This window comes from Cupressus sempervirens, chromosome 3 (genome assembly GCF_028749045.1).
Source record: "Cupressus sempervirens isolate cs-2001-9-10 chromosome 3, ASM2874904v1, whole genome shotgun sequence".
NCBI lineage: Eukaryota > Viridiplantae > Streptophyta > Pinopsida > Cupressales > Cupressaceae > Cupressus > Cupressus sempervirens.
This window is the reverse complement of record NC_143120.1, coordinates 258,298,073-258,308,455: the sequence shown is the minus strand read 5'-3', so window position 1 is coordinate 258,308,455 and position 10,383 is coordinate 258,298,073. Positions and strand designations below refer to the sequence as shown.

Sequence of the window (10,383 nt, the reverse complement as noted above, 5' to 3'; positions counted from 1 at the left end):
GCTGGTCCCTAGCTCCTCCTCCTGGTGCTTGGCGAGTGGTCTTTGTGAAATGGCCTTTTCGCTTGGAACTGGCTATTTCACCTTCGCGACCAGATATGAAGGATGCTGACCAGCCCATTAAGACTGCTGATGTTGTTGCTGACGACTGGAATGTTCCAAGTCTGCCTCCCAATCTCAAACATGATTGGGGATTCCATGATCGCGATGGGCCACCTCCCTCAGCAGGCATTGCTTTAGCCGCCTGAGATTGCTATTTATGTTTTTTTTTTTTATGAATAGTTTATGATTCCAGCTTCGGCCGTGTGAACTCTTGCGGGATGATCTTGTATCCTCCAACCTTTTTTTGTGAATTGTAATCTTAATATATTATTTATTAATAGAAAAAAATTATTCATAAAAAAAAAATTGCCGAAAAAAAGACAACATTGGCATTGTCTCTGAATTTTACCAAAAAAAACAATATTTAATTATAGACGTCCGAAGCACGTATCATTTTCTAGATCCGATTGAAAGAATGGCATCCCCAACGCGAATTTCTTGCATTGTTTGTTGGTGGAGCGCGTAACAAGACCGGTCGGCTACCTGATTCTTTGGACTTTGACCTTCGTAATTACCCCAATAATAATACCTTAAAATATTAAATTTACCGCGTTGCTCCTTGGGCTAGACGTCATCAAATATACGTGCCACAGTCCCACGCGCCACATTGTTCCTACGCAGCTCCAAATTTGTTCAAACTCGGCCCTTTTGTTCCAACAAATCTAAAAGCCAGGTATTTTATCCTCCCCGCCGCAGAGCGAAAAAACGAAATTAAAATGATCACTTCTGCAACAGCAGGGCAGAGAGAAAGCATAAGCGTCTCATTTGGGATCTTGAAGCCTCACAACGGCTGCGACATCGATGACTTACTCCTCCATATGACCGCTCTGGCTCCTTCTCTCGAAACTGCCCACAACATTAGCGTCGCCATTTTAAGATGTCTCCACTATTCTTGGGTACGCATCTCTTTTTAACCCTTTTCTATCTTTACATGAACGATCTTCATTAGAGGTGCTGTGTTTTAATTGCAATTTTTCTTTTTCTGCAGGCGGCTGTTTTTGCAGTAGTAAAAGAGGGATCGCAAAAAGTCGAAAGACCGGAATTAAATCTGCCAGAGGTAATTGAGCATATATCGATATAACTACATGAATTCAATGATAATTGAATTGGGATTAATTGCTTTAATGACTATTGGGAGTTAATTGTATTAATTTTTCTAACAGGCAGCGGCGTTTATAGAGGGATTAAAGTGCGAGGTGAAAATAGTGAACTCGGGTTACTTCCGCCTGAATTCTCAGCAGACGAGCAAAGGAAAACTATTCGCACAGCTGTCTGTGGGCGATGTGGTGAGCATCCGCAGAATAAATTGCAGCTCGAAGAGGCAAGAAATGCTCTCTTACGCCTGCCTTGCCATTCTCAGATCTTATTTTAATCGGGTGAAAGGTGTAGATTCGTATTCATTCTATGATTCCTTGGACGGCAAGCGGATAATTGGATTGGGAGTGTGGGATAACATTCAATCTGCTTTGGCGATTGTTAAAAATGCAGATAATAACCCCGCGTTGCCATTCTGGGAAGGGGCCGGGGCGAAACATCTCAAGTATCATGTATGCAACGTTGTCTATGCGACCGACACGTCTGCCGCAAAAAATTGCACCCGTGGATTTAGGATATGATATAAAATTTGAAAGGGTCTCGTAGTGAACGACTAGCTGTTACGAGGATGAGTCCATCTGGATGTATGACAACTTCCTCGAAGGATCCTATTGTATGACGCACGCTAATTCCATCCCAGACAAACAACGGCACCTTTCTCTTACAAAGTAAATATTGTAATTAACAGTTGAATAACGAGACACTTTATTTTTAAATTTTAGTAGTTAAATTTAGATATTGAAATAACCATCAATGATAAAAGAAACGATTTTATATAGGTATGTATGTAATTGATGTTAAAGTTTAATCATTTAAATTAATTTAATAAAAATATATGTCCAAATAATTGCTTTTTTATTAAAAAATATATTTTATTCAAATTAACAAGTAAACATTTGTTCTATTTTTAGTGATCAAAATTAATTTTTAATATTTGAAGATTGTATATCGTGTTTGTGAAATTATAATGTCTAAATGATCACGATAAAGAGTCTTTCTTATAGCCCTTCTGCTATACCCTTGAATCTCAAAACTATGTAGAACACTCAAACATGCAAGTGAAACCTAAAGCTTGTACTATGTTCTTGGTGCTAAGTGTACCCCAATCCTTGTACCTTGGTACATTTTTCTATCTTCAATCTTGTTTCCCAACTCTCTCCCTCACATTGCTCTTTTATATTCCCCATTAAAATTTTATTTGAGTGGTAAGTTTACCTCAATCCTATTGTGATGCAGATCCTAATCAAATGCACCTCCAAGCTCTAGGATTTTTCAGGCAAAGCACTTTGTGGGTTCCTAGGACATTGCCCTCGACAGGGTCAAGGGGCACTGCCCTTTGCGAAGTCTTCGAGTTAGCGACACCAAGCACGCTCCCTATCACGATACAAGGTTGGGTCAAGGGGCAATGCTCTCAAAGCCAAAAATGAATTTAATATTACAAAAGGCTCTAGTGTTATATTTTTGTATTGTGTGCCTTATTTTAGCCCTAATTTGTAAGAGGAAAAAAACTTGCATAAAATGGCTTAGGGTATGGGATTTCATTCTGTATGATGGGATTGTAGCTTCTTGTGGTGGTGTTAAGTTGTAAAGGATTATGGATTGTAATTAGGTTGTAATCACTCGATAATAAGAATATTGGACCCTCTATTTCGTGGACGTAGCCCAAGGATTGGGTGAACCACATTAAATCTTTGTGTCTTGTGTTCTCTTATGTGCATTTAAAAAATATATATATATTAGATAGATTTGCATGTAATTGTTATTTCTATCTCATTAATCCTAACAAATCCTTATGTCACAATACCTTTTTTCTTGTCTCAAATCCAATTTCCCACAATTAGGTATTTGTCACTCCTATTTTTTCTTCTCTATCAAAATTTAACTTTTCCTATGAAAACTATGTGCATTAGTGTAGAACCCTTCTTTTTTTCTTTCTTATTTCAATATTTCTCCTTGACATGTGTATTGTTACCTTTATAAATAGCATCATCAACATACAAGTATACAAATAAAATTTAAATATCAAGATGTTGGATATATAGGTTTGGTTCAAAGGGAATTCAATGGAATCCCTTCTTCATGAAATGCCTACCAATCATTCTATACCAAGCATGAGGAAATTACTTCAATCCATTTCTTCTTCAACTCATGAGCCGAGTGATTTTTTGGACTATAATTTCCCAAGGGACATAGTTTGAGCTACATAGAATTCATCATTAATGTATCCATTTAGAAATCTTGATTTTTTATCTAAATGACAAACTAGCTACTTGTTTTGTGCAACAATAATTGAGAAAATTTTGATTTTATCAAATCAAGAAACTTGAACAAATTTTTCTAAATGATTCTCTCTAGTTGCTTGTACAAATCCCTTCAAAAATCATCTTCTATTTTATCTTTTCACAAAAGTATCATCATAATTAATCTCCTTGTCAAGCCATTTAAAACCAATAAATAGTTTTCTTGTTACAAAGTAGTGTAAAAATCACTCACATTATTATGTTTGATTTTACACATCTCTTCATTAATAGCATCAATCTATATAAATTTTAAGTATTTATTCATACATGAAAAGGTTAATCTTGAATTGAAATAAACAAAATTGATAACTATATTCATATTAGATATCCTTTGATAAATTTCATTCAAAAATCATACCTTTCATGACATAATTAGACTTGATGTTGGACTTCAACTATCAATGAAAGGTAAAATGAACTTGGAAAAAAATATTTGAAATGTTCTCTAAAACTTTGGAGTGGGAAAATGGTGGCTTTGAAACTTTGCCTAGGAACAATTTGTAGGAGGCTAGCGCAAGGTCTATGATGACTAAGGAGGACCTTTGGCAGAAAGATGTCATAGATCCTTGTCAAGGTGATTTGTCACACTTTTTAGTTAATTATTTATCCACTCTTTTTTTCTATAGATTGCAAGGTTGGAGAAGTTTGTGGGTCCTTTGGTACTTGTTCAAAAGGTCCCCATTCAGGATAAGGTTAGCACATCATCTTCTAATAGGAACTAGAAAGACTTGTTTGGAGAGGTTCCTAAGGTGGGGAAGGGAGAGCTTTGGTGGTAAAATATGAGGAAGGTACATGTATCCAAACCACCGATAGCTCACTAGATAGGAATATGGCCATGATGACCTTTTCTCTAGTAGGCAAATTTGGTGACAAGATGCAAAAGATTATATGTTTGTCCATAAGTAGGTTCTTTTGACTTGGCCCCTTTAAAGTTCACTAGTGTTCTTGGCTCTGCTGAAGAGATATTTTTGTTTCTTCTTTTCTCTTAAGGAGGATTTCTTGAAAATCCTAGCCTTTGGCCCTTCAATCATTGGAAAGCTTCTGCTCTCGTGTGTAAAAAATTGCAACCAAGTTTTGACCAAATTGTACATCTCTCAAGAGTTATTTCAAATCAAGTCTATCTTCGAAAGTTGACTCTTGAAGGATGAATAGGTTATGAAAGGAATATCTAACTCCTTTGGAAAATTCCTTAAAGTTGATGCAGTCACTCATAATCATTCTCATTTTAAGTTTGTTAGATTTTATGTTTCAGTAGTCCTAGGAATTCCTATCTCAGTGGTCATGGAATCTAGATTTTGATCTCTGACTCAACCTTTGGAATATGAGATATCTACTACTTTTTTCAAATATATGCTCTTCAACTAGTCACATAGTATCATAGTGCCCCAAAATCTCTTAGACACCTCATCCTACTTTTGGAGGGTAAGGTGTTTTTGGGTAGAGTCCTGCACTTATGCCAACTTTTGTGGTTCCCCTTGAAGTTGGTATTGAGCTTTATATATTATCATGCTCCCCCTTTGTCATCTAAGAAACCCCCATTTTCCCTAGAGTTTGTTGTGCCTCCATCATGACTCTCCCCCTTTCTCTGCTTGACCTTCCCCACTCACTAGAATCCTCTACCACTTATTTCTCCCTCTCCCACCTCTCTCCACCCTACTCCCCTTTCCCTTCTCCTCCTACTGCTAACACACGATAGGGAACCCTTTTTCCTTTGTTCACCCTTGATTGATCCCCATCCTCTCCCTTGGTTGATTTACCATTGAATGGCCCCTTTTCTCCCCTCTATCCCCAGTTCCCCCTATATCCCCCCCTTTTTTGCCTCCTCAAAATGTTGTTATGTGGAGTCTAATGAGACTCAAAGGTTAGTTTTTCCCCTACTTTTTTGGTGTTATTTTTGCCTAGAATTTTTCTACAAGGAGTTGGGGGTAATGGCCCCAAAATAGAGTTAGGGGAAGCACCCCTTGTGGGGTCATGGGGAAAATCCCTAGGCATGCTCCTTGTCATGATACAAGACAAGGTCAAGGGGCAGTGCTCGCATAGGTGGTTTTTGGGGGCATCACCCCTGAAAGGTCAAATGACTTCATTATTGTAAAAGGTGCCAAAAAACTATTTTTCTATTGGTCAAAATATTCTAGCTCTAATTTTTAAAGAAAAAAATTATCTTGTATAAAATGGCTTAGGGTTAGGGATTTTATTATGCATGATGAGATTGTAGCTTCTTGCAACAATATTCAGCTATAAAGGATTGTAGTTTGTAATCAGGTTGTAATCATTGGATAATAAGAATATTGGATGCACTATTTGGTGAATATAGCCTCAAGATTGGGTGAAACACATTAAATCTTTGTGACTTGTATTTTTTTTAGTGTACATTATGCTTGTATGATATTGGTTATATTTTTCATGTAGCTTTTGTTTGCCTCTTTAATCCTAACAGTCAAGGTTTGTAAGATGACAAATTTTGGACTTCCTCAGATAATTGGAAGATGTCCAAGATGGGATATGTGCCAAAAAACCTTAGCCATAGAGGTTGCAAATAGGAGTAAGAGCATTCTCGAGAAGCTTTTATCAAAATTTATAGTTTAATGATTATTATCATTTGGACTAATAGTGGTCTTAACAACTCAAAAAATAAGATTCTAGTGAAGAATGTAATAAAATATTTGAGTCTAGATATAGTATTGTTATACGAAACTAAGTTTTCCTTTAATGCTTTCTTGGTTGCTGGAAGGTTCATTTGGCCTTTTTATCATTTTAGTGTTATGAATTCTAATGGTGCCTTGAAAAGCTCAGTCACCCTATGGAAATGTAATATCCTCGTTGATAGAAGGTTACACCAAGGAAAAAATGCTCAACACATGGAATTTTCTCATTCTCAAAATGGGTGAAATTAGACCTTGAAGTTAATATGTGTGTTCCTCATTCTACAAGGGCTCAAAAAACCTTCTGGCCTAAAGTATTTGAAGATAGAAATAAATTTAATGTAGACAATAGGATGCTCACGGAATACTTTAACACCCCTCTTTTTAGTTCTGAGAAGAAGGGTGAGATTATGGAATTTTTGGATTCAATAGATAATCTTAATAGTTTTGTTGTAGAAGGAATGTTTGTGGATTTGGAGCTACATGGATGTTTCTTCACTTGTTCTAACATGAGATTTAGGAAGAGACTCATCCAAGTCATACTTTTTAGATGTCTCTTACCTTACAACCTAGGATATTTTAAATTGTTCTATCTCTTTGGTTGTTATATATGGATCAGATAATCATTTAATTATTTTTTGAGTAGACCCCAAAGTGTACATTAATAAGTATCCTTTTAGGCTTGAAGTTATGTAGACCTAGAACCCTGAGTTTGGGTCTTTCCTAAAAGAATGGTGGAATGCCAAATTTATAGGCATTGGTATGTTTTGGCTATCCAACAAATTGAAATATGTTAGGGGAAACCTCACAAATTGGATTAAGTGATCCTTTTGGAATATTAAATTGAAGAAATTTTTTAAATCAAGGACAAACTACAATAAAAAAAATTCTTGGATTGAAAAAAAATAGAGAAAATGAAGGAACAAATTTGTTTATTGAGTTACACAATGTAGTGCCTGCCCCTAGTTTACATTTTTATTATCATTACCAAACACTTTTAGGCTAGTTTTATCCTTGATGATTAGTAGCATTGTTTAGAGATTATCAGATATCATTTTAGATTCAGTTGATTTATGATGAGATTACTTGGTACTCTATATTTCATGTATGCATGATGATTATTCAATGTTTCAGTTATTGATGATGATTAGTTAGATGGATTATTATGTGTCTTCTTATGGATACTTACCCCATACTACATGTGTATGGTGTGCATGTATGTTTTCTTTATGTATGGCATTTCTGATGTGGTTAAGGAAGGGAGTCGTAGTCACTTGCTAGTCGCGATCTGCACTATGCACCACTTCTTGCCATTGCCTATTTAGTTTAGAATATTTTGTTTGTACATGTGTGGATCTTATGTAGATTTCAGGTACCAAGTATCAACTTCTATGAATTGCTAGGACGAGCATACACTATTGCATTATCTCAATGGTAAGAGAGGGGAGATAAATTATTAAGTCCAAATGCTAACCTTTAAACCCATTTGTCCTAGAAAAATAGGACAATTATCTGAGTTAGTTTACCCATCCAAATTTGTCAAGTGATGTGAATTCGTGATTATAACCCTTTAGTTTGATCTTGTATGTGTTTTTCTATGATGGGTTTTTGTATTTTGTTTTATGAGTCTTTGATGATTTTTCTATTAATTAAGTCAATTTAAATTATTAAATTAATGATTTAATTTTATGGAAATTTATCATGGTATTTTTAATATTGAATTATATTTAATTAATTAAATAAAAAGAATTAAATTTAAAGATAAAAGTTATAAGTTTTAATTCTAGAATGTGATAATATTTATTTAATTTAATAATAATATATTTAGAGTTCATTTTTAAATACATGTTAAACACTATTATTATTTAATTTAATAAATAATTATCAATTAAACATTTAAAAATAAATTAAGAAGTGAAAAAGTTATTAATTTATTAAAAGTTTCAAAATTGCATAATGCGTGCATGAGATTAAAATTTAATAAATTAATTAAAAAGAGAAGTCAAGTAAAAATTAAATAAAGTTATTTTATAATTCAATAAATGTGCATGGAAAAGATAAAGAAAGGTTAATAGGAGTTAAATTCAGGTGAGCAAGGAGTCCTCTCAGGTGATCGCACAATTAGTGCCCCGATTTTAGGAGAGAACTCCTAATCACCAATTGAGAGTTCATTTTTAAGGGACCGCGAATTTGGAAGGGAAAATAATTTTGGAAGAGAGAAGGTTTTGAGAGCAGAAATTTCTCTTAGAATCTTTTTAGGCGTAGTGATTAGCATAAGAGTCCAGGTAGATTCTTGTGATTATGCGCATAGATTATTTATACTATTTCTTTTCTTGTCTTATTCATGACAATGGATTGTAAATCTGAATTTCTCTATGATGAACTTGTGAATATTTCAGTATTGTAAATTTTTGAATGCATGTTAATATCCCTATGTGTTCATGGAGATTTAAAATATAGTAAAGGAAACCTTGTTTTGTAGATTTGGAGTCTTAATTTTATTCAAGAAGGGTTTTAAATAATATGGAAATTTTATATTGAAAGTTTGATTGCTTCGTTGGATTCTTCCTATCAGAGTACGAGTGGGAATTATGTCAAAAAAAATATTAATTATTAAAAAGATAAATATGTTTTATAGGAAAAAGGAAATTGTTTTATATAAATTTTACGTTTATAAAATTTGATAAAATAAAATTTAATGGCGAAGTTCTTTTAAAACAACTTTTAAATATATATATGGGGGGAGGCGGTTCCACCACACCCACACCTCCCATCACCCATGGCCGACAATAGTCGTACCTACTATTGCACATACTACAATAGCTACCGCAGGCACTGTGATAGCAGGGAGGGACCGCTCGACCTCCCTTTAAAGCTAGCGGGCTTTTAAAAGAAATGTGGGCATGCATTTTTTAATTTTTTAAAAAAAATTTATATTTCATTATTAATTTTATTTATTAATAAATTTTAATATTATTTTTATTATTAATTAATAATATTTATTATTAAGTGTTTTAATAATTATTGTATTATTATTTAATAATGATTATTAATAAAGTTTTAATTGTTATTTAAATAAATTTTGTGAACTATTTTAAATATATAATTATTTTATATATATTTATAATAATTAATTATTCTAATAAAATTTAATTTAATTTATTTATTTAATAATGTAATTTATTTAAATAGAAATGGAGGTTTATTTAATTATTAATAATCCTAATTTTTAATAAAATTGTGAATTATTTTATTCTAAATCAATGGAATTATTTTAACAACTTGAATAAACAAATAATTATCCTTCGATTAATTTTATAAATTGAATTAAAATATACTGGGGGTAATTCTATATTTGTTTCAAAAATGAGAATGGGTTTAATTGCAAGGGTAGAACTGTAATTCTTATCTACTTGAAAAATTATACTGAAACAAGAATTGAAACCTTACTGTAAACTAAAAACTATGTGTGTTCCATAATCAAACCAACCTATGAGACTATTCTGTGTTCTATGTTTTATCTATGCTTTCAAGTTTTGGGTGTTGACCTAGCTTTGACCAGTCTTAGGATGATACTAAAGGCTTGGGAGTTTTGTGTTTGTGATGTCATGATGATGTTTTGATCTTGATTCATTAAACCCAACCATGGTAATGTGTCTGGTATGCTCTATGATGTGTGTTGATCTATTGATTGTTATTACTTTCCAGTGTTCTTGTGTAATAGTAAGGTGAATGTATGACCTACTTGACTTAACCTTTTTTTGAGTCCTTGATCCATTATATTTGGGTTGCTTTCCAGTCGCTTTGATAGGACCAAGGTGTTTACTTTGTTTTGGGTGATGTCATATAATGACATATTTGACTTAACCATTTTGAGTCCTCGATCAATATTTTTGGGATACTTTCCAGTTACTCATAGAGAACTAATGCGTTTTTGTGAATTATCTTTTGATGCTTTCCAATCACTCGTATAGGACTGAGGTGATTTTATATGGATCTTTGATTTGTGATTTTAGGAGCCTAGGGTAGGTTATCTATATGTAATGTTGGGAAGTGGCTTGTAGTGGAGGTTAGGGCCCTAAGTGGTTCCCAGGATAACCCATTGTAAGTTGTTTAATAAGTGAAAACACTACACTAAATGAGAGTAAAATGAACCTACTAAGAGTCTTTGTATGTTCTTGCCCATGCCTCGAGTGCTAGTACTGGCTAGGATGAGAGTAGAGAGAATGCTGGTTGTGACCTTGCAT

At 33.6% G+C, this 10,383-nt stretch overlaps 1 protein-coding gene across 1 annotated transcript; it reads left to right on the top strand.

The window, feature by feature from the left end:
* Positions 1-815: 815 nt before the first annotated feature.
* Positions 816-1,910, top strand: LOC149565873 (uncharacterized). The gene is made up of 3 exons (XM_089816397.1): positions 816-995; positions 1,088-1,156; positions 1,263-1,910. The coding sequence occupies exons 1-3, from the start codon at positions 816-818 to the stop codon at positions 1,713-1,715; spliced, it is 702 nt and encodes a 233-aa protein (XP_089672523.1). The 3' UTR covers positions 1,716-1,910.
* The last annotated feature ends 8,473 nt before the right edge of the window (positions 1,911-10,383 follow it).